The 27,914-nt window shown below is 45.8% G+C and overlaps 1 protein-coding gene across 6 annotated transcripts in view; it reads right to left on the bottom strand.

The window, feature by feature from the left end:
- Positions 1–27,914, bottom strand: part of fryb (furry homolog b (Drosophila)) — an 87,360-nt gene that overhangs the window by 45,652 nt on the left and 13,794 nt on the right. For 2 of the 6 annotated variants that reach the window (XM_036525367.1, XM_036525370.1), the window contains exons 1-10: positions 23,286–23,630; positions 13,277–13,479; positions 7,312–7,365; positions 6,524–6,663; positions 4,799–4,889; positions 4,424–4,503; positions 4,160–4,240; positions 2,315–2,483; positions 505–597; positions 55–153 (exon numbers count right to left, since the gene is read on the bottom strand). In XM_036525367.1, coding sequence (XP_036381260.1) covers positions 55–153; positions 505–597; positions 2,315–2,483; positions 4,160–4,240; positions 4,424–4,503; positions 4,799–4,889; positions 6,524–6,663; positions 7,312–7,365; positions 13,277–13,479; positions 23,286–23,367 — 1,092 coding nt within the window. In that variant the 5' untranslated portion in view covers positions 23,368–23,630. Of the gene's footprint in view, positions 1–54; positions 154–504; positions 598–2,314; positions 2,484–4,159; positions 4,241–4,423; positions 4,504–4,798; positions 4,890–6,523; positions 6,664–7,311; positions 7,366–13,276; positions 13,480–23,285; positions 23,631–27,914 lie in introns of those variants that run through there. The other 4 variants (XM_036525371.1, XM_036525366.1, XM_036525369.1 and 1 more) reach the window with 3 other exon arrangements.

Here is a 27,914-nt window from a genome sequence, read left to right as displayed (position 1 = left end):
ACAGAATACACAAATGTTTCCAGAATGCAAAGGACGGCCATGTCAGGGGCCCACCAGAGAGTGCTTCTTCCGGGAGGACAGGTCAAGCGTTGTGTCATATAAAGTCTCCACAAAGTTCCTCAGACAGGGCACGTTCACTTCGTTCTTCACAGCCTGTACACACAGGGAACAGCCATCAATAAAGGGGCTCAACACAAGGTGAATACAAATGAGGTCTGGTGCAGAATATCACAGCAGGAGGACAAAAGTAGACACAAACAAATGAGATGCTTGCAGTATTATATCGCCCTTGACTAGAATTACACAACACTAGCTGAAAAATGAACTGAAAAAGCTGGTTGGTAAGCCTTGTCAGGTGAAAAGAGTGCCAGAATGAATGTGTTTTTGAACTAAAACAACAAATACCAATAATGCAGAGGACAAGATCCAAACCATGAAGAAATTTGCTGAGACAGACAGACAGAAAGAGATAAACAGATGGCCTATCAGAGGGGAATGACTCACCGCTGCCACAGGAACCAAAATCTCCACGAAGAGCCCAGCCAAGGAGTGCTTAATGTCCTTGTCTTTCACCTCCAGGAAATACTGGGCACACTCCTGTGATCAGACAGAAAGGACAGTGACTCTGGGTGGTACAGGTTACTGCACCAACACAGCAGGAGCTGTAACTTATACACTGGATTGGCTTATGTGTGTGTCTCAATAAATCATAACAGATGAATAGCATTTGAACCTGGAAACATGGAGGAGTCTTGGCACTGAAAGAGCTAATATCCCTCTCATCGCCAACAGTTGTACAAGCACTTCACTTGCAAGTAATGAGTCCCTCCCAAAGACAGAATGCAGTACATGTACACATGAAGTCACTATGAATGCTGTACATGGAGAGATCTACTGATACACAGTGATTACAGAGATGAGCTGGCAGCTGAAGCATCGTCGGCCATGTTCAGCCTGTAACTCACTTCCATTGTTGATATTACCTTGAGAAAACTTGTATTACTTGCTGTTTAATTTATGCGTAGTATCACAATGTGTTTTGGTTTCTGTGATCTAGTGACTGATGCATGGTAGTGTACTTGGCTTCCCTTGTCTAGTCAGGTTTACAAGTTAATTTGTGATAGGGCTTGAGCAGTGTTATGCTCACGCTCACTGGTCCGGGAGCATTAGCCTGGTATGACACTGTTGCTCAATAAACTTGAATGGATACACTTATGTTCTTTTGTACTGGAAGTCACCCTAGATAAGCACATCTTCTAAATGAATGTAATGTAATGTAATGTAAATCCTTAGTTTCACTCGTAACCTGAGGGCTGTTTGGCAGAAATGCAATAGCCCTGAACTTTTTCTCCTCACCTTGACTCAACAGAACATATGACAATTCTGGAGGAGAACTGAAGATGAAGTAATACTAGTTTTTAGTTGTTTTGTTTTGATTTTTTCATGACAGTCTTCCTTATTGAACTAATAAATTGACAAAGTATAGGTATGTAATAGTAAAGTGTCAGGAAAGGGTGACAAAAGGCTTTCTATTCACTTCTTGCTTTGATTTGGGCTGGATCAGAGACAGACGGCTTATTCCCCAGTAGAAACAATTACAAGTGGAAACACCTTGAGAGCTAGCTTGATTCAGGGGTAAGGCACAGTTCTCACATTTTTTAAGAAAGAAAATTATCCTGTGGGTGACTGTGTGGCTTACAGTACACAACCTACTGCAGCCTACCAACACAACAAAGCAGTGTATCTGATTAGCTAGCTAGCTACAGCACTGTTTAGAGTACAACTGTGGAAACCTCAGCTCATTCGTATAGGTAGTTTCCTGCGTTAGAGCAAGTGAATACCAGTTCATGCTCACACAGAACGTTTCCCAAAAAAAGGTGAAAAGTTCCTTTTTTTGTATGGACTGAGGTCGCAAGTGTCGTTCATTTGTTTGGATTCGTTTTGCTGGATGTCGTTTTTTTGTCCTTTTCCCCAACCCAAGGCTGTTGTTTATGCTGCTCTGCAAATGAAATCACACCATGCTCCGGGTGAAACAAAGCTATGCTCTGACTGTACATATTCCTGTGACTTATCGCATTAAGTGTGTATTTCTGTGACTTATTGCTAAGCAGCCTCCTCCTGCCACCAGCATTTAGTAAATTCCTATCATAAAAGCGCAGCCCTACTGTTATTGTGTGTGATGAATATTACAATACTACAGCGGAGATCTCCAGAGACAAACAAGGACTTTTGGATGGTTTCAAAAGCCTGGGAGTAGCTCTTTACTGAGACAGGATCTCTGCTTCAGAACTGTGCTGCATGCAGGCCAGGGTACCTGCATGAACTGGAAGGAGGCCTCAAAGTCCTCCACGGGGTACATCTTGATGCGGAAGAACTTGACCCCCATGATGAGGCTGATGGTGCTCTGGACCACATACGGGCTCTGCTCCTTGTGCCTCAGGTCCTTCAGCTCCGCCATGAACTTCTTCTTCACAGCAGGGAACCTGAGAAACACAGATTGAAATCTGTATCACAGGTAGGCTTTGAAGAAAACCACCGTTGGGACGTTTCAGTGTGCAAGTTGTGCACTGCGCTGTTTTCAGGTTTTGCCGTTTCAGGGCACGGTTGTCTCTGCAAAGGATCTTCATTCCCTCTGTGCTTCGCTGATAGCTCATGGAAGGGGAACCAGAGAACCGTCTGCTGAGCTGCGTGGGTTATTTTGACAGCTCTTCCACAACAGTGTAACAGCACCCACATAGCGTGAGGGAGGAGGGAGGGAGCTCAGATGGGTTACTGCGAGGGACAAAAAGCACAATCCTCTCAGATCGTACCAGGAAGATCAAACTGTAATTGGGTCTGCTCTGTCTTCGCACTGCTAAGGACCAATCAGCACCAAGCTGCAGTCCACACTGGACCCACATTGCACCTAGGCACAGAAGTAAAGCCACTCCACTGAAATTCATGGGCTATGACCTGGTTTGTAGATGGATTCTTCAGCTAGTCCTAAATTTAGAGTGGCATTTGGTGGGAGTGGCGGCACTGCTTCAGCCCCTCCTTACTGCAGGATATTTATTGTGTTGTGTCCTGGTAAGGACACAGCAGAATAGAACAAAGAAGTAATGTTAATATTCTTGGCTACAGGCAAGCAAACAGCACAAAATGTGCTGGTTTTGGATCCCCCATTGGTGCAAATGACATTTTTCAGCATATTTTATTTTACAGATAAGAAGAAACTGGCACCCGCAGTCAATAAATATGCTGAGAAAAAGAGAGCTATGACCCAAAATAACTTGCATTGGTCCATTGATTCAAAGTCATTAGAGTTTCATTCATATTAATGATCTCTGACACATACATAACAATGATGAAGCTTTACTAGGCTTAGGACCATATATGTCGTCCATCAAGATAATGGCTTTCAATTTTCACGGTGCATAGATCTGACACTGAATCAAAGAGAACACCATACTGCATTCAACAATCACACCTTCAAAATGTATGAGTAATGTTTATGACCAATAGAATGGTTTAAAAGCCAATAAATCAACCAATGGATAAATACAATTGTATTATTTACCTATTTCAACAATGAATTTTTCAAATGTAAATCCATTTTGAAAAACTGGATTTGTTTTAGTAACCAAGGGTATACGCTCCTCTCAAAAATCTGTAACCTACATCAGGCTATTTAACCTTCATACAAAGCTCAGAGGCTGCTGCACTACTTCTAATCTTCAAATGTTGCTGGTACTCATTCTGTAAAAAATATTCTTCATGAATAAATAGACTCCAGACACTTACCTCATTTGTAGATACAGTGCAATGTAGTCTTTACATTCAAAAGTGGAGTATGTCTAATTGTGTGAAAACTAAATTTACATAAGTTTCATCACTACCTGAGCCTTCTTCTATACGGGACATACAGTGTAGCCAGCTTCACAGTACAGCCAATCAAATGGAGGTAGCATGTAACAAAGTTAAAAGAATACCGCACTCTGTTTCAACCAGAATTGTAGGAAATATGAACAGCTCAGTAATTTAGTAAATCTTCAAAATAATCATGTTAGCTTTATGAAATCAAATCATAATGAAACAAATTTACCACAGGCTTTTACCTGGAGTTTCTGAATACCCATGTTGATGGGAGTACCAACTAAACAGCAGTACTGTGATTACCAACCTGGACTGTGCTACAACTCCCACAACTTCAGCGTAGAGGTCTGCTACAATGTGCATGTTGCCAGTGTTGGGACCGAGGTACCTGAGGGAAGACATTTAAGGTGTCAGTCATGTTATTCAAACACAGAACACCTCAGAGGAAAAAACAATACAAAACTGTCCAGCAGAACTACACCAAAGCACAGAAACCTCTTCTAATCACATCTTCAGACCCACAGGCCTTTTTTGACATTTTAAGAAGGAATGTAATAGACTGGACTCTTACCCTTCTTTGTATTTAAAATGTTTGAATGCCAAGTTAATGACTTCCTGGATAAGGTTGTCTATCAGAGGATGGAGTGGGATCTGGTCAGAGAAAGATGACAAGAGTCAGTCAGGAACAAATGCTTAGTTGTACCATCAAACCATCATCAGTAGCAGCTTATTTCTGGGAAAACAGTAACAGTATCCCATCTACAGTAGCTACACTAAATTTGTATTTGATAGTTGAGAGGGGATTTGTGACATTCTGGACCAGCAACATGTACACAGTGTGGCAGACTCAGAGAGGCAGAGTGTTGTGTAGAAACAGAATTCATTCAGAGTATAAACAAACAATACAGACACAGGACACACAGACGATGAGAAACACATAATGTACCTGTTTCAAAACTTCTATAAGTACTAGAGAGAAAATGAAGTCAATGGCGAGGTCCCTCCTTTCGAGTAAATAATCCTTCTGCTGCTCATCACTGCAAGAGACAGGGGAGAGGGAGAGAGACGTAAGCTGAACCAGTCAAGATTTAACCAAACATTTTTGCTATGTCTTGTGTAAAACCAATAATGTTTACACACATACACATGCAGCTCTCATTTGGGATATACTTTTTCAACCTTCAATAATTATTTTCTCTGATTTCTTCAGTGATTTCCACTTAGATCACACCAAAAAGTATCAGCTTATACAGGTGTAAATTTCAACAGAGTTCTGGAGGAATTAGTAGCAGTCACTTGGAATATAGAGTAGTTTAGTGTGACATCCATACTAGTGTTTGGCTGTAGGAGGGATTTATCTCCACTTTCATGTACAGGAAACAAACAAAATGAATACCATTCATTTAATAATGACCTCCAGTTTGCATTAGGCACTATTTTGCTGAGATGATGACAGGCATATGTCATGACAAGATATGGCAAGAATTTCTTCAAGAAAACCAATGCAGCGAGGTCTGGTTGACTGTAGGTAGGATTGGGGGGGTTTGTCGGACACAAACCCATCAATCACAATATTGTCTATGCCTTACTGGATTCCAGGGACACGCCCCTGTGGTATTCTAGTTACATCTGGTACAGGCATGAGTTGGCCCCGGATACTCCATGGCTAACCAAACAACATCCCAATGTTTACCTTCCACTGGTAAATACCGCACATTATTGGTTTTGGCTCCGGAGAGTTACTGTCGCTGTTTAAATATTGATAGGTGTTTGCCTGTTTAATGGTTTGTCACATATTCAGGAATAATGGCCCAGGGGCAGCAATCAAGGTCAGAATCAATGGTGCTTTGGCTGAGGGTGGGGAGAGGGGGGGAAAGAGGGAGAAGAGCACATATGTGGCTGAAATGGAGACCATCTGAGTCTTCATACGGGGTTTGATAAAGCCTGTATGTGAGGACCTGAGATCCATCGCCTCTTGCAATGATTCAAGTCACTGATGTTCCTTCATGAAAAGATAAGTCAGCAATTTCTTACCCTTTTTCTGTTCATTTGTACCCCTTGCACAAGATGATGATTACCCAGCATTAAGATTAATTGCTTCTTCCTTTAACTAATTTTGGAGGCTGCTCAGCTAATTACAAACTAATCTTACTGAAGCGCAAATCTAATACCTCTACATTACTACTTTGACCTAGGAGATCCTTGTAAAATAAACTGACAAAATATCTTTACTTTTAATTGCTTTCTAATTCACACCTCCCACAACACAACCTTGAAGGACATAAGGCAGGTATTGTAACTCTGAGGAGATTTCAAATCATTATCATTACTAATTACCGAAACAGCTGAGCTCCTGGACCAAGGATGACAAACACTGTGCTTGTTAAGAGAACAGAGGTTAAGGTGACATTTCACGGGCTGATTGACAGCGCTGGGACATGCCATTTTTGGAAGTGTGACCTAGTTGTGAGACTGCTGAATGCTGAGGGCTGGGCGTCTGCTGGGGGAAGCATGTCAAGCATTTTTAACAGTCTTTACCTGTATCTAAGGGGGCCATTCCTCCTGAGAGGTTAAGTCTAGACCTAGAGAACACTTAAATCAACACTGGAATTCAGCTCTCGGGAGCGCCTCGTAAGCAGGTGGCCTGAGTGGCAGTGTGTAAACATCTCACTTTTTGGACTTGGTGTTGGCTCTGGGTCTGTACTCGTGGGACTCGTCCTCGATGCCGTTCTGCCGCTTGTACCAGTCGAAGAGCGTGCGCAGGATGGAGGGGAGGCAGTACTCGGCCAACGAGCTCATGGTGCTGATGAGCTGAGGCAAAGCAGAGCGCAGGCACGTATGAGCAGCTTGTACAGTGTAAAAAACCTGACTGGTGACAACAGTTTAACAGCTCGTTATCTGTGATGGATTATGAAGCAACAGATTCCCTCTGTTCCTGACAGTATGCTCTTGTGAAATAATATACTCTGGATTTGAATGTAATACCAGGAAAAGGGCTGGGAGGGAGACGGTATGAGAGAGGATTATAGCTGGAAGGGAAAGAAAGTTAAAAAGGGAGAGAGAGAGAGGTAGAATGGAGAGATTGAGCAGGCATGAAAGAAGGTAGAGTGGGAAGGGAAGGGAAGGAAGGAGCTCATACAGAGGGAGAGGGGAGATTTAGGGAGAGTGTGGAAGGTGGGGGACACTGACTGCAGAAGGATCTACAGTGTGAAGTGCCCCCACTGGGCACCTTATGTGTGGGAGAGTGAGGGTAGCAAGAAAGGGCGGAACAAGGTGGGCCCTGGTCAGTACATGGGAGAAGAGGGGTGTCTGGTCAGAGCACGGGGGGAACAGAAGCAAGCACACATACACTTGCCCCTTCCTTCAACAGGTCTCTCCCATGCCACACTTACAAAATCCCCATGTGGCCTCCCTGTGTCTAACACAGGCACATTCACACAAATATAAACATGAACGTACTTGGTCAAATTGTGGATCCTCCCCCCGCTGCAGGGATTTTGTCAGTGGCTTTTCCTGCAAGAAGAGACAAACACATCTATTAACCCTGACAGTCAGGTGACAAGATGTTCATAAGATGACCTAACACATTTGGTGTTATGCTGTTCCATTAAAAGTGTGATATCTGTTAATCTCAGTAGATATAATACAGTTGATATCAAATGAGTGCAGAGGAAAAAGGCATCTGAGCCGTCAACTCCTCTTAGACGATTCGTTTAGCAAAGTCCTTGACTTTTGCCACCTTAGCGGAAACCACCACATACTGCCAGAGAGTGACAATTATGGAGGCGACGTTAATGACATCCTGTGCCATTCCAGCTCTCAATCAATCAGGGCTAATGCCTTTCATTAGGCTCCAGTCACTCCCGGTCCTGGCCCGGGGAGGGTTTCTCTGCACGCCTCCACGAGTGGGAGCGGACACTGGCCACATTCCCTCCATTCCTGCCATAGCTCTGCCCTGTCCGAGGAGGAAGAGGCGTCCGCGCGGCTGGCGAGGGCTTCCTGTTCGGAGCAAGGGAGCGGGAGCGGACCCGGCCCGGCGGGAATGAGCGGAATGCGGTCCCACAGCTACCTTTTCTGCGATGCCCTAGATCTGAGTAAACACCCAGAGATGTCCGCGGGGGAGGACGCTCAACACTGACGTTGAGCAACATCGGAATTTTCCCATTTACAGTATGACCTACTGTACTTTTGACACTGTCACCCAACAGTTTCAAGCATACGCATCGTAAACAATGGAATTATTTACGAATTACTTATTTATTTATACTTTACATGTACATAGAAATATTGAAACACATACACACACATATGTATATACGTATATGTATACATATGTAATTCAATTAAAGTATATACAATGTATTACTGGCTTAGCACAGTTTAAAAACACTTTTTAAAATATTTTTAAGGAAAATAAACATATTGAATGCTATGTCCTGCAATGTTCTAATTCAGCGCTGGACACCAGTATTCGCAATCAGTCCCCCGAGGACCTGTTGTGCACTCAGGTGCGCCTCCATGATGTGTTCTTGCTCAGCGGTAAGTCAGCAGGTCTGGGCACATCTCTACCCACCTGTGGGACTGGGAATCAGACCACCCCAAGCAACTACAGTGTGATTAAGAGGACACAGGCCCAGCTGGCAACTGAAATTTTCATTCACAGGTGCTTCATCTGAGGTCTTTTGAGGCATTGGCCAGGTCTCAGTGCAGTGGAAGGATTTTTGTCAACATTTGCAGTGTTTTTTGGACACAGATCACTCTGTGTAAAAACATAGTAACTCCCTTGAAAGACTGGAGGGATAGAGGGAGCATGCCAGAACTTCGTCCTGCTGTAGGTCCAGCACAGAATTTGTTTAAGTGTGAGTTTCACTGGAATTTTACCTCAGAGTATGATAAGTAGAAAGGAGGAAACAGGACTCCCTCTGTCTCAGTCTCTCTAGACAGGTTTTCACATGTATAATGTTACCCTGAGACCACAGCTTTGTGCTGTTTCAAAGAGAGGCTTTCTCCATTTGCACCTACACCTACACATCTCCTTCCTTTTTTAACTCTCTCTCAGATAACAAATATTACGTCTAACACAAAGTATTGCAACAATGTTGCTAGTGTGACTTCTGGGCCACAAGTCACTGAACACTGTTTTGGAAACATTATGGGCTCTTCTTCAGTTCAATTCTCAATGTTGTTGCTTAACCATTTCTCAAGTGGAGTCTCTGTCATTTCAAAACTATTATGGTCCAAACATCAAATGTGACACAGGGCTGGTAATTGAAGCACAGGGCTGGGTAAGTGAACCAAGGAGAGTAAAAGTACAAAGAAGTGAAATTACTCCTTCATGTGCTGGGACTTGCACAATGATAAAACAGTCACAAAGGGACAGTCTCTGAGGTCCCATTACATTATATGATGGGAACTTTGAGAGTACGGACTGTCTCACCACCTGCCAAACAGCTGCAGGCAAAAAAATACAAAATTAATTAAAAAAAAAAAAAAAATTAAACAAACCAGGAACTGGCACAATTTACAATGCCAAAGAAAAACACCGCAGCCACACCTTTTTCAAATGTTTGTGATTAAGAAGGTATGGCTCATTATCTAACGTGCAGTTTTAGGCACGCTCACACAAAAACAAACACATTCACCACACTAAATAAGCAAAGCTATAAGACTGGCCATGTTTAAAAACATTAGGGACAGGTATAGTTTCAGTACAGGTGAAGTCTGTTACTTCACAGGGCAGTCTCTGTGGTAATTATAGATGAAGGGGGGTATTCTTGAAGGGGGGTATTCTCCTATGGTAATATGACATTAATTGGAGGGGGCAGTCTCTCTGGTAATTTGAGATTATCTGAAGAATCACTCTCTATGGGAATATAAGAGAATTACAGGAGACAGTCACTGTCAAAGGAGGCTTGCCTAGGTAAGCATCTGAAGCACTCATCAACACTAAGAAAAATTATAAGACAACATAAAAATCACATAAAGGAGCATAAAGAAAATCAAGAAAAATAAACTATACTTCGATATGAACGATTGCCTTCAACTGAAAGCAGACATCATTTAGCTAATTAGCTACTAAGGCAGTGATAGAGAAACAAGCATAAGGCGGACTTTTGCTCAGTTAAGACAATACATGTATGAAAAGCCTGTATCAAAATGGCTTGAGAATATAAATTTCATGCACGGTATGTTTTGCATTCAGCAATGCTAAACACGATACACAGCTCATGTTTAAAATCAAACATTAGTTGCCACCCATTCACCACCACCTCATGGCTTCTATCTCCTTCTTCATATTTTGGAGGCACAAGCCACCACCAGGGTCAGAGGTAATATGAGAGAATTGAATGGCGGTAGTCTCTGTGGTAATTAACACTAAAAGCACAGACGAGGCCTGTGGGACACACAGCAACCTCACACACAGCTGCCCTGGCACCATGGCCACCAAGCTAATGAGGAACCCCCCCGGACTCGCCTTGGGTGTCACCAGGACACCAAAGATTCCACCTCAGGGAGCCTCTCCTCCACTTCTGCGCAGGCACTAAGAGGAAAACACAAAACCTCTCAATCTCTGGGGGGCGGGAATCCCAGAGCCACGGTCAGGTTGCGTCGCCTGTCGGATGCAGACAGATGGTACAGAGTGCCAGGAACGCGAGAGGAGCATTTCTCTGACTTACACCCTGTGCCTTTCGGGAGATGTGGTATATTGCCTTGTCATTCTCAGCATTCTCTTATTGGACACAGACAGAGCCAAGACACGCTATCATTAAGAGAACTGTGTGCCTTACGGGCCTGGCACAGCGTGACACAAAGGCACACGTTACATGACAGCATATCTGAGACCAGTCTGGCTCCTGCTCTGTGTGAATTGCTTATGATCTACAGGTGCTTGGCATCCGGTGCCTAAGCTCAGTCTTCATCGAATGTCTCATCCCTCTTCCTCCAACTCCCAATAACAGCTGCTGTGACCCCGCCCCCTACCACATGCTTCAAAATTATAGTGCCTCTACCTTCATCTCAGTCTTAGCAAGGACTACTGAACATATCCTGGGCTGCAGAGTGATGTCAGACACTTTCTGACCACTGGCCTATACTCCCAGATTCAAGCAAAAACAGGGAGAGACAGAGGGAGAGAGAAGGGGGGAGAGAGAGAAAAAGAGGGAGAGAGAAAGAGAGAGAGGGAGGAAAACAGAGACAGAAGGATGGAAAGAGAGAGCGAGACACTGGAGAAAACAATGTTTTTCTCCCTTCCTTGGTGTTGTTCCTGAGCTCCTGTGCTGTTCTATTAGCAAGCACCACCATGAGCAGCGTTAGCTTTTTCCTCATCCCACGGCAACAGCGGGGCTGACTGAGACACAGGGGAAATCAGAGGCAACAATTCTCAGCCCCCACAGTATCCTTCCAGACTACCACTGGAAGAAATACTTCATAAAACAAAATGTGCAAGAAAAACAGAATTTAAAGCCCCGTACGTGTGAGCCCATGATGCAGGACGATCCTTTCTGAAAGTATCAATATCCTTTGCAAATACAATTCTTTCTGTTTATCACACATTCAGCTAACTTTTCAGCACTCCTTTCCAGTTTCCTTCCAATAGAAAAGCTAATGAAAGACTGGTGAATGGCACACTAAGGACGCAATGAAAACGAAAAAAGTCCCACCGGGCACTCATTGACAGTCCAAAGTGGATCAGAGGATAGCAAAGACAGCATGCTTGACAGATAACGGTCACGTGACTCCTCCAGCCTCAACAGTACTGCTAAAAACCATCGATCCCCAAAGTAATTTCAACAATGGCTTGCAGTCTAATGTGTTTTGGGCGGGTAATTCATAACCTAATAAGTCCGTCCTAAATCCATACTGTCATTTGTTGAAGTGCTCTGAAGAAGATGAGCTTGAGGAGGGGGGATGATGGTCGATGGGGGTTTAAGACATTCAAATACCTCCGCGCACGCCCAAGGGAAATCATTCAGCAGCGCTTCCAGCGAATGGACAGACACATGCCAGAAACTGAAGGGGAACAGGACCATACAACTCGCAGGCCCACAGAAACCAAACTCATTAATGCTTCATCTAATAGGAGCCATGGCTCTCACGACTGTGCAATGACAAATAGACCACAGATTTTTATTACATTACAACATTACATTACTTCATTTAGCAGTGCCTAAACACATACAATACATCATACATAACATCACCTTTCGTTTCTGTTATTGTCGCAGCTTCTTGCTTTAGTATTCTTCTCCAATTTGGAGATGCAGACAGAGGTATTGTGGATCTTTCTAAAACTGAGCATAAACCTCCTTAAACCATCCAAAGAGCACAATGACTGAATGTAAGAGTGAAGAGAGGTACTTGCGCAGGTTGAAACATCGGAAGGCATACGGTTTCACTTGGAGCGGAGTCCAGACAGACGCACTTAAACTTAATTACTTCCTGTGGCAGTTAAGGTTGCCTTTCCCTCTTTCCCCTCCATAAAGAGAAATCCCTCCTGTCTTCCTCCTAATGGAATTAGGCATTAGGATTCATTGTGCAGGTGCTCCAAGAGAGTCATGGCGCTGCATCGTTAACAGCCATTCACATGGCTACATGGAGGCCCACAATGTTGTGCTTCCTGTCGTAATGTTGTCAAGATCGTCTGCACAGAGCCATTCTGCAGATAACTGTCAAGGCTCATTTTATGATGTACAGGTGCAAAAAATGTAGTCCAGCAAAACAAAATCATGATTTTGATATTAGAAGTCACATGGCAAAATTTCATTTTGCTAACCTTTAGAGGACAAAACTGAAGACTTAACCATGGAGGCCCTTCACAGAAATCTGGCAATTACACATAAAACAGTCTAAAGCTTTTCTAAAAGCATGCTTTTTGTTGGTTTTCAAGGAAATCAGTTATCATTCAAAAGGTTCAAATTTACAGGTAGAGTGATTCATGACTGCCCATGGACATACGCATATGGGCATATGCACTGTCTGCTTTAATTGTTACTTATTTATTTTCCCATATTTTCCACCAGAAACTTTTTGTATCACTGTCAAAAAAAACAGAAGTAAGCCATACAATACTCTCTTACCCAGCTTACTCCCTAATGCTGGACCATATTGTATGCTTAACAATGTTAGGTGTGTAACACAAGCCCCAACTACATGCAGCTCTTGCATCTTAACTTTACCCTCTGATAACTGCTGCTTCTCCACCTGTTTCCTTTCTGACATACTGCAGACTTGTTTTATTGAAGACAACAGAAAATTGACGAAGGGACTGGAATTGGTGACAGGAAGACTATAGGTTGGGGTCATCAGTTCTTGCACCCTTGGTCCAGTTCACTTGAACTGCTGGAATCAGTATTTGGCTTTTCAGTTGTGTAATGTGTGCAAGCATGGGAATGGGTGTACAAGATGCTCCCCTGCTGTAGCTCACCAGAGGCTCGGCCATGATGATGCGGATCTTGCGCTCCGACAGCGTGGTGAAGTTGGCGAAGAGGCTCTTGAGGATGTACTCGCCCGGCTTGCTCTCGGGGTCCACGATGACGGGCGCCATGGTTGGAGGGCCCTTCTTGTCTCCTTGCACGCTGCAGGCCGGGGGGATGGGCGGCTTGCTGTATCCGTTTCCGACTGGTGAAGCTGTGCCAAAAGACACACACACACACACACACACACACACACACACACACACACACACACACACACAGACACATGATTTAGCGTACAATGGTGTGGAACAATTCAGTAATTTAGGTTTTCAGACACTCTGAGAGAAAGCAGGGTCAGGATGTCACCGCAAAGCCGGAGGAATTCAAGGAAACTACTACAATCAAACAGAGCCAATAGATAAATACAGTATAAATCATTCACGCAAAATTTTGGATTTTTAAAGGGCAAGAAGTTCAGGGACAGCAAAACATAAGTGAACATTTGAACAAATGTTACCATTTGAACAAATAATGACATCACTTCCAGTAGACATGTTCTTGATGTCATCCAACTGCACCAATATCTAGGCCATCCTAATACCTTTACATCTCCATGGTTGCCGTGTATTCTTATTGCTTTGTATTGATTTGAATGTGACTTTCGTTTGTCAATAAAATACATATTGAAACATGCATAAAAATATTGCAAGAGACAGCAAGACAAAGCATTTGCAGCAATAAAGAACTGCAGTACCTAATAATTAAAAGCACCAACCGCAGAAGGTAAGTATTCAATATGCAGACAACACAGCATTCATTAACCTTTCAAATGACACAGAAGGGCACTGTCGTCCTGTGGTTATTATCTTAATTGGTGTGATGGTTTTGGGTGGGAGTTGGGTGTAGCAAACACAACAGGAAGTGTTGACTGATATTGGGAACAACAAAACTCAAACTGGAGGAGGAGCACAAACAGCTCAGGATAATATTGAGAAAAGCTTCTACAGAGACAATAGCACAGATGTCGATGAAGTTAGGCCACTGATATTCACTATAGCTTTCAACTGGACTAGCAAAATCACCTCTAGTTAAACTCATCGGTCTAGTTCTCTAGTACATTGTCTCAACATATAAAGCACCAAGCATCCTATCAGGCAAGGGGCATCCCCTTTATCTAGGCATGAAGGCTGGAAACTTGACATGCTTTAAAGTGGCCGGACTTAGAAATCATTCATTACAGCTGTGACTATTCTTAATAAACCCGTGACAATAATAAAATGGCTTAAATGAGGAGAAAAATGTTTTTGAGGAGTTTTTGGTGAGGACTGGGAGAGAGTGTCACAAGTACAGCCAAAACGCCATAACTCTGTTCTGCATCACGAAATACTAGTACCCATTAGATACAAAGTATAAAGTGAACACTTTACACATTATCTTTAAACACTGTGTACTGGATGATAGAACACAGTGTCATTATCACCGGCATACCATGTGGTATTGCCATGTGCCATCTGTCATTATTTTCTTCTCTGCTGTATTTTGAAATATATTTTTCATTTTTTTACCAAAAAAGCCAAAGTTGTATTTCCTTTAATTTATTTATATTTATTTTTGTATAAAATACAAATGACTATACTAACTAGAATTGTCAGTACTGCTTAGCATTGCTTTGTCCTATTTCCCTGATGAATTTTTATCTTTGAGCCTTTATCTTAAGAGTCATTTCCCTTTTCTGTGACCCTGTTCTACACCACAGCCTAATTTAGCTTTGTAGCTGAATAAACGTGCTGCATGCAGCCCTAGCACCCTGCACCAATTGTAAAAGAAGCTTTATCTGTCCCTTTGCTCTCCAGCATTAGCTAAAATTCTTCTGCTTGGGAACAGAAAACAAAACACCACATGGAGCAGCTGGTGTTTTCATTCTTGCAATGATGATGTCATCACCCTTTGATGAGGAGAAAACACTTCCCCAACATCTGATTTGCCCAACGTTTCCTCAGTGCTTCCTCAGATATTGCGTCTGTTTTTTTTTTTTCTTTTTATGAGCCTCTTAGTCTAGTAGTTAGTCTATGTAACATCTCAGAAGCCTGCACAATGTAGGCTAACTGCCACCTAAATGCCTTTCCTAAAAACTTAAAACACAACTAAAACAAAACTTAAATAAACATTAAATCATGTGAACTATTTGCTCTCTACCAATCACGACACACCTCTACTGCACTACGCTCACACCCTGTTGTCCCAGCAGACATCCCATTTGACAGCGCCTTACAGATGCAAGATAAGCAGCCATATCAGATAAGAATACATTTAAGATGGCAGTTACATTGATTGAATTAAGTGTCTACAATACCAGGTTCACAGAGTACACAGCCTTGCAAAGTGCTATGCAGGACATACAAGCAGAACACTCTTTCTGATCTAGTAATGCTACATCTAGGGGAAAACAAGAGTTCTGAACAGTTTCCCATCTGGGAATGGACTATCAGCTGGGCCTGTGGGTCCCACCCTGTGCTCTGAAGCACCTCTAATGTCATCATGGGCTTTCAGACAATCCAATCCAATCTCAATGTGGCATGATATATGACATGCACTATAAAAGAGCAGCCGGGGCAAAAACACAAGGAAGCATTTCTCCAGTGCTTTGGCCCCTTTAGTGTTTACGTGCGCCTTGAACATAAGCAATAATCTACTTGAGCGCAGAAGTCTTGCTGAATACAGTGCAGACCATCAGTAGTAATCCCGCGATTAAAGGGAACCGTTCTCCCTGATCAATCCTGCATTACACCACTTTCTCCAGTCACAACAAGTGAGAGGGAGAGCCATTCCCACGGCATCTGTCTGTGACATCACCACAATGACATCACCCACGTCTGAGGAAAGGCAGCAGGGTTTACCCCAGCCTGCCGGAGCCAGGGAGCAGTGTTCGTGCAAACAAGGCCACAGCTATCGTTGACACCAGCTCCCCCGACACAGACGGACCAATGACAGATCTAACCAACCTGTGGTTCTGTCTCAGTAGGCAGTGACTACAATTTTCCGCTTGTTAGGGTGGTTCAAACACAGTGGAATAATGACTTTGACACCAACAGGGTGGTAACGCCGAGGATTTAATGACGCCTCTGTTTTCGGTGCCTGTAAAGCGGTCGAAAGGCTAATGCGCCTCTTCTGAGCCCACAGCCTTTCCTTAAAGCAGCCCCCTGCCAAAAAACAGTCCTGCACAGGGATAGTACAGTTGCCTTTAGGTCATTTACACATTCCTCACCCAGAACAAATCAAACTGGGTTAATCAAAATACTGAAAACTGAGGATGATGGAGGATGATGGAGATGAATAAAATGGATTTGAAATGAAAGCATTCAGGGTCTGCAATAACACAACGACAAGCCTTAGTCTTGTTGTTTTATCCCTGACCCTCATCATACGTCAAACACTCTCAAATGAATTGTTGTCATGGGCTATGGAGGCTGATTCCTTTTCAGGGATTTTAAGTGAAAGCAATTAATATCACGACTGTTTGGTCTTCCTTCAGCAGAACTCACAGCGAGCTAATTAAAGTTAATGAGCCCTGAACCCTCTCCTGAATGATCTGTCACCATGAGACAGTGTCTTTCACTTAAAAAGTCAAAGGTCACAGGTATGGCCGTGCAGTACCGCAAAGACACTCTGCTGCCAAGACAAGCACATCAGCAACCTTTCTGAGCCTGCAGGATCAGCCCTAACGGAAAAAAATACAGGGCCTACTTGAAGTCCAACCAACTGTAAAATCCTGAAAGCATCAACCACTATTCAAATTATGATTTAGTCATTTATTTTACAATTTAATGCTGATGGACAGTTGTTTTTTCTTTGTTTGGTTGTTTGTTTAAAGAGGCCATTTTACATTTGTACCTATGTTAGCTTCTTTTAAATTTAAAATATATTCTGTCTTTGTCTAAGTCCCTGGACAAGGTTGTCTTCAGCATAAGTAGATAATAACAATACTAACAATACTAAAAAAATTGATGTTTCTTTAAAATAAACTGAATAACCAGCAAATGAAGTGAGGGGTAACTGAGTCAGTCCAGTTACTTTCATCAGACACCAAAGCCTTCCTACAATCATTATGTCTGTCTCTAATCATTCAAAGATACACCACAACTAAAATAGAAATGACAAAAAAATACACCAAGCAAAGTTAAATACAATCCATTTGATAAGCAAATGTATAATTAGTCAGGATAGTGTGTATGTCTTTTTGTAGAATTTCATAAATTGTTCAGAATTTCAACAATAATCATATTCAGAATTTCAGCCATTAATGCGAACTTCAATGAAATTCACATATACATGAATCTTCAGAAAACACTTCAAATCACTTCAAATTACTACATCACAAAAAACTACTCTAGGAAAACAGAGAGAAGTATTGAAAAATGTGAGTGCAAGTGAGAGCAGAACAGCAAAAGAAAAGCAAAAGGATACCAGTGAGAGGGCAAGGAATACAGGAGAGTAGTGAGAGAACAGCCAAAGAACAGTGAGAGTACAGCAAAACAAAAGAGAGAAGCACAGTTAGATTTTGACTGTGAGAGGAATATGATGAGAGGGCTCTACTAGAACCCCAGAGCCTTGGGCTGGCAGACTAAATTTCACACATCTCCACTGTTCGTATCCAGCTCACAGCACATTTCAACCCCCCATGTGAAGAATTCCCAGCATTGCCCCCCATCCCCCCTCACCACCAGCTAATGCTCTGTCCCCACTGTGTTCACATAGCCTCGCACAGATGACAGCACACACACACACACACACACACACACACACACACACACACACCTACACCTACCCAGGCCTTTGATGAAGCTGATGACACTCGCCCTACTCCAGCGTACAGCCGAAACCTCCATGCTGGAGGTAAATGGGGGGCCAGCGGCCTTTTTTCCAGAGAAAAAGAAAGCTCACGCTAAACGTCTGTCAGGTCCGACTCCGAGGCGTCCCGCAGGTCCTTCTCCCCAGGTTTTAGCTCCATGCCAAAGGAACATGCGGAGAAGGGGGGTGTAGAGGGGAAGGGGTGCTGTGTTTTTTTTTGTTTTTTGTGGTTCTCTGCGAATGCTGCCGTCTGCTCCACTTCACTCCTGTCTTGTGATATCAGCCTTTTCCAGAGTGAAGGTCAGGCTGGAATTTTAGCTGAGGCATGGCTGAGTGAGAGAGGAGGTCCGACGCGGGTGCTATATTTATCCTCCTGTACACACTATACTGACAGATCAGCACACTCCTTGCTCCCCCCACCCACCCCCCCAAACCAGTGCAAGCACTGCCCCCTCCCTCTGGGCAGGGCCTTTGGGACAGACAGAAGGCTTTCCCCCAACACCGCTGCTGTTTTATTACACCTGCGGTGTAGCCCTGAGGGCCATGTTTTATTTCACACAGGACTGTGCTGAGGCACCGCGAGTTCCAAACACCAGACCCAAAGCAGACCGCAAGCAGGACCGCAGCTGAACTCTTTTGTCACTTATCTGACACTCTTATCCAGAACGACCAAAAGAGACAATCAATGAGAACAAAGAGTTCCTAACAGAGCTGCAATGGACAAACTTGAGTGTGGACGGAAACAGATATTTCTAACACATGGCTGCATTTCAGTGGTTCCTAAACTGAATGACAATAATCAGTGGCATTGAACTGCACTAAGATTACAAAACAGAACGTCAAATAATGAATACCACATTCATTCCTTACTTGTTCCACGTGTGTGTCCTCCACTACCGTTGTTTGGCATTTGTTGTTGTCACTTTGACATTGTATGCAAGCACTATGAGAGACACTGAGTCAAATTCCTTGTATGTGTAGAGGCATCCTTGGTAAATAAAGTCTTATTCTGATTCTGATAATGCACCACCATTATCAAAGACCCAGAGGGAGAGTTTTAATGAGGGGAAAAACAAGACCAAGGACCACAGAGCAAGCCTGAGCAATGCCTGGCCAATGGAGTCTAAGGGTTCCAGCTTCCCACGGCAGGCTGCTGCTGTTCATCGATCAATGATCACAGCTAATTTAAAGTAAGTGTGAGGCATTCATTTAGGATTCCAGGAGTCCAGCAAGTGTGGGGGGGGGGGGGGGGGGGGGTGCAGCAGGTAACCAGTGTTGCGCGGGGGGGGAGGTTGATGGCTGCATCCCTCTTCCATGAGTCAGCATGAAACCAGATGGGTCGGCAAAAAAAAAAAAAGTGGCTGGATCGATCCCCTTTGATTGCACCCCATGCTTCTCTCCTGCTGTGCCACTCCGGTCCGATCGCTACAACTGCCCCTCTTTCCTCCACATTGGCCCTATGACACAGCGACGTTCCTTTAAAAGGAGCCGCCACATTCCACAGTCTGACGCGCTCAGAAAAGGGGAAGAGACAGGAGAGGAATGAGCAGCAGCTTCCTGCCACGTTGAAACCGCCACGCTTTGGTGATTAATCACGGGAAAAAAAAACCTGATTAATGACTCTGATAAGACGGCGCAAGCAGAATGTATCATTACGACACCCAAAACACGTCCCCCGCTAGAAAGCCGTGGTTTCGATCACAGTTGTTATTTGCCCTCCGCTGGAATGCGCGCGCTGAGCTATAAATACTAAGACACGTTGGATAAGACTCCAAATTCCCTGATAATGTGTTTTTTTACTCAACGAGGCCCTGTGAGTGCCCGTGAATCGAGGGGACAGCCCGCCACGTTAAAATAATATTACAGATTATTTTGCAATCCCTCCACATGTGCGAAACGGGTCTTCTTCAAATGACACTGTCCTTCTGATGAGCGGGCGGCCTCCCTGGATGAATAGCAGAACAAACTCTGATGCATTATTCATTCTCCTCCTTTTCTGATCAAACGACTTCCTGCTTCATCCGGGAGCGCACTCCCCCCGGGCCACGGCGAGCCTCTATTTCTCCTTTAGCGCGCAAGCGAAACTGTTTATCCCTTTGTCTTTCTCAGCTTGCTGCTTCTTAACAAGGCGAAGCAGCTGGGGAGAGTAGGACAGGCACGGCGTTAACACACAGGGCCCACGAGTGTCAGGGAGCACCAAACGGGAGTGGCGAGGACAGCAGCGCGGCGTGGCTGGCACACGCTGCCCAACCCCCCCCTTCCAGACACTGTGACTCGGCAAACAAAGCAGGCACCAAGAGCATGACGTCACCTCTTCTGCCCAGAGATGCTGAGCAGGGTGACGCTCCCGCAAGGACAATGAACGCACTCGCATGTCCACATGTACACCCGAACACACACACACAGACACACACACAAACACACACTCTTTGAATCAAACCTCCTTATCGCTAATCAGGAAAAAAATCATCAAATCACCATTTGGCTGGCAGTCCACTATGACAAAGCAGATAAATGGCACGCTAAATGACAGCGACAGGGGTGGAACTGGAGGTTCCCTAGCGAATGAGACGGCAAAATTAGAATTGGTCGAGGAAAGGGGCTTTGCGACCAACAGGATGCCATTTCAAATTCCAGTACTATCTATCCACTGTTGTAAATGTTATACCTACTTGGAAAAGAAATAATTACAAACGTCTGCAAAGTCTGTTTCTGTCTATGATCAAACAAAAAAAACACTGGGAAATAAAAAATGACCTCTGCTTATCTAATACAGGTGCGAGTCTAGTGACGTCTCTCGCCTCCTCTGGCAAGCATCTGTCGGAGAAGCTTAAAATAGCACCTTACGTTGTAAAGGCCTGGCTTTTACCAGGAACACAATAGTGAGCAGTGTTGAGTGAATGGCCAGATATGCCCTGGTGAATGAGAGGCTTGTGTGAGTGAGCGGGAGGGTCTCCCAGGCCTGTTTTTACTAGCTCAGCCATCAGCGCCACACCTCATTTCACGGCGGAACAGGGCGGGGGCCGCCGCCCCTCTACAGAGAGTCCCAAATAAAGGCCGGCGCGGGTGACGCCATGGAGCCCTGGTTTCCAGACAGGCGATGATGTCACAGGTGGGGAAAGAGGCCTGCGGAAAGCCGTGGGTCAGCTGCGATACGGATCCAGCAACAACCGCAAGAGAGGGTGGAGAAAGGAACGGCTGTGGGAAAAATGGTCACTGAGGAGTTTACAGCGCAGTAACGTTACGGTTCAGGGAACGTCGCGATAGCTACAGGGGAAATTAAGCCTCATTAGGGTCACCTGCTCCACGTGGTGAGGAACCTTAGTGAAAGTGACAAAGCTGTCACGAAGCCTTAGACAGAAACAAACACAGCACCTGGGTGATAAGAGACCTTCCAGCTCATCTCCCAGGCACACACAACATTCTTTTTCACATCTTTTTAACAGTGTACATCTGAGGCACTACCTTCACGTGTGAAATTCCAGTCAGTAGTCAGCCAGAGGCTTCCCTCTGATTTCGGTTCTCTGAGCGGTGGAGAAGGTGTACCGGGGCCATTCATAAAGTCAGTGACACTTAAATCCCCTTATATTCCTCACAGACTGAAAAGAATGACATCATTGATGTGATCGCTCATACAGGCACGGCTCTGAGCAAGATGAAGTGTTTCAGAGGACAAAAGCTGTGTCTGGCCTTTCTCAGCACGCGGAGCTGGGTGTCAAGCAGCGCTGTATTTGATGTAAATTTGGAGTAAGCTCGCGCGCGGTCTCGTTCCTCTCTCTCTCTCTCGCCCGTGCCCTCCCCTCCCCTCCCCTGCCTCCTCACACAGATGAAAGTCTTTGTCTCAGAAAACAAGGCAAGAGAGGGCCGCGTTCTCGCCGCTGGCCCTCCTGCGCACCGATTGGCTGAGGGGAGACCATCCCTCACGAGGGAGAGGCGGAGAGAAGCTGTGAGAAGCAGGAAGGCACTGGCGGCCGTGGCGGCTGTCTCCCCAGGCCCTCGCCGTGCACCGGAGCCCAGAGCCCGGAGCCCGGAGCCCGGAGCGTCCACCCTGCCTGAAAATTCCCCTTACCCCAGGCTTTCCTTTCACGTCGGAGCGGAAACGGGTCCACGGGACCCAGGATTAAGCAGACGACGACGCGCGTCGCATCAAGGCCGACGGCAGGGCCGCCTCGCCTCCCCCGTGACACAGCAAGACTCCCCCGGCAGCCCGTTCCGTCCGCGACACGCTCCCGTCATCCACACATTACATCACCCCGTTACTCAACAGAGGTCAACAATGCCATCCCCTGAGCCGCAGCACGTTACAGCGGGACAAGGAATTAACCCTGAGTGCAGGCACTGTGTACGCTGTCCTTAAAGCAGCGCTGTTTATCACCGTGACGATGCACAAAATATGCGATGCGGTCCGACACGTGCAGCATTAGGACAAGCTAATGCGATGGAGCACGAGACAAGGAGTAGAAAAAAAACACACTGTGTTTTTGTTGGAGACTGGGGGGGAGCCGAGGGGAGAAGTCACCGCAGTAGGAATGACCTCCCGCGTTATAGTTACGTAACAACACTGTTTTTTTTTTTTTTGACGGACGCTCGCTGGGCAGCGGATGCAGAGACGCGGAGGACGCAGCTCCTCGTGGGGTTGGGGAGGGTTGAGAGCGCAGTGCCGCTGCCGCACAGAGCATCCTGCCGCCGTCCCGCCATCCCGCTATCCCACGGAACAAGGGAAAAACACTCCACTCCTCACACAGCGGTGCAGAGAGAGAGAGAGAGAGAGAAGGTAGAGGGAGAGCGAGGAGGGAGAGAATGACAAAAAGAAACAGAAATACAGGACGAGAGGCTGACAGAGAGAGAGAGGGAGTGCAGATGATGCAGGGCCCGTAGCTTTTAATCAGGCTGAACCCTCGCTAACCCCATTAACCCAACCGCCATACGGAACAGGAGCTATTTACAATCTATGACATTCAGACGACATGGAGGCAGCTGGCATCCCGGGGAAGGAGAATAAGATGGAGAGAGAGGGAGAGAGAGACAGAAGAGAGGTGGAGAAATAAGCAGATATAGAATTAAAGGGGAAGCAGCAGTAAGCTGATGGGCTGCTCGGAGGACGACAGCATGCAGCATGCCGACCGCAGCTCGGGGGGCCCCGTAAACAAACCCGCGCGATGTACTCACTGCCGCTCCACGACTTCAGCAGGGACTTGATGCTGATCTCGAAGAAGCCCGAGTCCTGCTGGCTGGCCATGGCTGCTGCCATGGGGCCGAGGGAGAGCGAGCGAGCGGGCGAGCAAGGCCGGGAGGGGGGTCGGGCGCGGGGGGTCGGCCCTGCTGTCACCTCCCGGGGACGCGGACGAGGCCGAGGGAGCCGGGCTGAGAGAAACGGGAAGAGCCTCCTCCTCCCAGCGCGAGACGCTGCTCTCTCCTCTCCTCCTCCCGAGTCCCTGACTGACAGTGTGCAGCTTCGCTCTCTCTCTCTCTCTCCCTCCTCTCTCTCTCTCACAATCTCTCTCTTTCTCGCGCTCGCTTGCTCTCACCCTCTCTCTCTCTCTCTCTCAGCAAGCACTGATGCGCGCTCCCTATAAATGACTACGCAGGCTGGTAGCCCTGGAACCAATCCTCTTAGTGGAGAGAGTGGCTGATGAGCACTGCCGTATGTCCGCGTGCGGGGCTGGTGAGCATCGCTCAGTGTGTGTGTGTGTGTGTGCGCATGTGTATGTGTATGTGTGTGTGTGTGTGTGTGTCTGTGTGTGTCTGTGTGTGTGTGTGTGTGTGTGTGTGTGTGTCGGGGGGAGCTGATGAGCACTACTGGGTGCGTATGAGGAAAGGGGGGGTGAAGATGGTTCAGGAGGTTGTGCGTCTTTCAGCATGATTCTGCTGTGGTAGCGCAGGATGGCGGGTGGGAGAAGGAGGAAGAGGAGGAAGAGGAGGAGGAGGATGAGGAGGCACCAGCTCTGAGCCATGCTGACAGGCAGACAGATGCGTTTTTCTCTTCCTGTTTGCAGCTGCAGAAATTTCACAACTCCTGTGCTGTTTACTTAAACCTCCACCCCTGCAGACAGGCACACTGAGTCTGTTTGCAAGCCTGTTTGTAGTCCTTTGTGTGTGTGTGTGCGCGCGCGCGTATGGACATTGTGTGTGTGTGCAATTGTGTGTGTGTACACTGTTTGCGAGGCTCTGCCACTCCCCTCCTTCCCTACAACTCATTGTTGCCAAGCACAACGTACTGATTTACACAGCGCCGCAACATACTGCAGTCCAGCACAGCCCAGCCCAGCTGACTGCCATCACCAGCTGGCCGCAGACAGCCATGTTAAAAAGCCATCACTCAGAGAGAGAGAGAGAGAGAGAGAGAGAGGGGATGGGCTTGCAGAAGACAGCTCCATTTCCCTACTTGCTCCTGCACTGCCGCAGCTGTTCCCAGACCAGCCTCTGTTTAAAACCGCACAGACAGGAGTCAGCAGGACGCTGCCGGCCAGCGCCTCATTAATAGCGACAAACATCAGACTGACCGTCACCAAGGTGACAGAGCCGCCGGGTCCCGCTCACACTGCCCAGCTCTCAAGGGCAGGAGGGTGATGACGCGCATTGCCATTGTAACGATCAGCAGCCTCACGGCGGCGTCACAAGAACATCCCGTTTTCATCACTCTTATAAAAAGGAAATTCAGAACGCGTTCACCTCGCGTGATGAGACATCTTCATTACGGGGCACACATTACAACAGACTTCCACACTACGTTGAGGCAATCTGTTTTTCTTTGTTCTCTGCCTTTACAGATCTGCACAGTCAACAATAATTGGCTTTAGCAGCCCCTAGGGCTGTTCACTCGAAACGTTCAGTAGGTTGCCTTTCGGATATAATTTAACATTTACATTGTAACATGTTACCTGGAACTCGAAAATGAACATTAACTTTCCAGGGAATTGCTGACAGGCATTAGAAAATGAACCCTAGGTACCACCTAGGTATTTAGGTGGATTGTTACCAGCTCACATGGAATAAGCAGGCCTCACAAGGTTGACTTTGAAATGCTTCATACATCTGAGCAAACACTTTTCCCTGGGAAACACTTTCTCATGAAACCACCCTATGCGGCTCTTAAGATATACTATTTCAGTGTCAGGTGAAAATGGCTGCTTTGGGGAGTTTTTGCCCAGGACAGTCTTTGCTCAGGAAAATACCCGCCTCCTTCACCTCACTGACCCTCCAGCGAGAGGTGTGACAACAGAGACAGAAGTCTGGTGACCGAGCCTCACTCAAACACAAAGAGCGAAACGCTACCCCTGACCCCGCGCCCTGTGACACAGCCGCCGTCTGCTGGCAGCGCCACACCTTGCACTTTCCGCTCCCACAAACATGGCGCAACGCAGCACCCCTCGTGGAACGCGTGAGCGGAACACCCGCGCGTCGACAAACACCAGGGGGGACAGCCCGGCCCCGTGTCGCCGGCCGCGATCATGTGACCAGGGAGCAGCCTCAGTATCCAGGATCTTCGGGTTTCAGTTCCCAGGGAACACCAAAAGCCGTAATAAACTACACAATGCCACAAACAACATAACCCGGGGGACACCGCAAAAAAAAAGCCTTCAGCCTTAAAGCAGCACATCAAACGCAACGGGGAAGGATGAAGCTTGATATTATACAGCATATAAACTTACCACACAATGCCTCACACAATGCAAAGCGTTAGGACAGAAAACAGAGAAAAGGCTGGAGCAGAGCAGAAAAATGTGACGCACACCTGCACACGCACACATATTCATACACTGAATGAATTCCCTTTCACTGAAAACAAACTCTGGATGTTTTGTATATTGGCCATTAAAAATACCATGTGCACTTCCCAGGAAAAACCGGATTTTTTCTCTGAAGTGTTTTTTTAAGATGAGAGAGTACACAGAGGAGTGAGAGAGGGTAACCTTCAATGAACACAAGACCGGAGTACACAAGGAAAGCGAACATAGCCGTTGCATGATCCACTCATTGTGGAAAATCTGCTGGAGGGGTTGCAAAGCTAACAGTACGCCTGTGGGGGGTTAAGAGGCTGGTCTGTGTGCTTGCTCCTGACATCTGTGAACACAACGGCGCTTAGATCTTTAAAGATTTCTAACAGTGGAGAGGCTGTTAACAGCTCACCCACAGCAAGTGGCTAAAAGGATCACCCGAGGGACTGGACCAGTCTCACACTGTCAGAAAGACGAAGATTCAAAAACATCGCACTTTACAACTGAACATCCTCACACACTCAAACACACACTTTGATGCACATACGCTGTTGCTGACGGAAGAGGAGGAGGGCCTGAGAAATTACCTAGCTGTCCCAAGCCATTCTCTTTCTCTATTATAAAATACAGTACATTTGCTCAGAAAATATCCGGTCACACCCTAAAAAGATGATACTGCCCGACCACAGTTACAGGAGCTGTCTGGGCTCAAAATGTGATTCCCACTGCCTGGGCTCCCTATGTGGCCTTTCAAAGTATTTACAGAACAAACAGAGAGAAGAAAAATGGAACACTTCGGTGTCAATTTTGGCAGAACCTGTATTGCACATCATGTGATTTTGCACTCCTGTGTTTGAAAAACAAAGAAAATAAAGGCAGTCTGCAGTTTTTTCTTTTCCTTTTTTTTTGGGGGGGGGGGGGGGTGCAGGTAATAAAATGGGTTAAATGCATCTATGATGGCTGAACCTGTTTGGGTAATAACACATGTGTGTTGTGTCAACACCAATACCGCACAAAGGAAAAAAGCGAGTTCTCCCTTCTAACGACTACAGCGGGCACCAGCCAACAAGAACCCTGTGTCCCACGCTGTCACGCTTTGCCTCACCACACGGCGTGGGCTGTCTGTCATCTATTTTGCTGTCATCATTTTTTCTGAAGTATATGAACACTGAGGCAAATATTAATAATAAACAAGACAGACCTCAAAATAGAACCAAAAACTCTTTTCACTTTGATGTTAATTAAATCGACGTGCACTCCCACAGAATATTTGTTGGCTAATTTCTATGAAATGTATTATTTGTCTTTGAAATATCACTCAGTTCTTGTGGGGTCTGCCGTATATATGCGATTTCAGACTACTCACTTCCTGGCTCTTCAAGACTATTGATGCTGTAGTGCAGAGTGACTGCTTCCGTTGCGTGTTTTTCAGCACTGTGGTAAAGGGCTGCTGATCACAGCTGGGACTGGGGTCGCATCCCCCTGCTCTAGGGCAGCTCTCACTGCGCCACAGCAAGCCTCCTCCAAAGGCACAGGGCCGTGACGTAATTCCCCGGGTGAATAGTTTCACTGTTTATTTCCAACGCGACCATTTAAAAAGACAGGAGCTTGAGAATGGACAGACTGTTGAAAAAAGGCCTGGGTTTGCACATCTAGGCCACGGGGATGGGGCTCAAACTGCACGTTATGTTGTATTTAAATTACTTTGTCGCTACACAGCAAAGCCACAATACTGTAGAGACGGACAAAACAACATTACAGTAACATCGTATGAACGACTGAGCCTACCACAATGGTACCGCTCACTTCGTTTACGGGGACAAAACTGTTCTTCAGTGAGATACGAGCACAGTGAGAACAGCTAGCATGCTCTGGTCACGTACCCATCCAGTGTTGCAGAATGTGAGAACGAATTTGATGGCTTAACAGAATTATTCTAGCTGCGCATGTTTCCTTGGTTATTCCTCAGATCAGAAGTAACCATTGTACATTCTCCGGACACTATGTCCACACACTGAGCACAAGCCAACAGCATGGACTGACAGTGTGCAATGAAGCTTACATAATTGTTTACAAGCGA

Source organism: Megalops cyprinoides, chromosome 3 (assembly GCF_013368585.1).
Source record: "Megalops cyprinoides isolate fMegCyp1 chromosome 3, fMegCyp1.pri, whole genome shotgun sequence".
Taxonomy (NCBI): domain Eukaryota; kingdom Metazoa; phylum Chordata; class Actinopteri; order Elopiformes; family Megalopidae; genus Megalops; species Megalops cyprinoides.
Note: the sequence above shows the minus strand (reverse complement) of the source record. Positions and strands in the feature narration are given on the sequence as shown.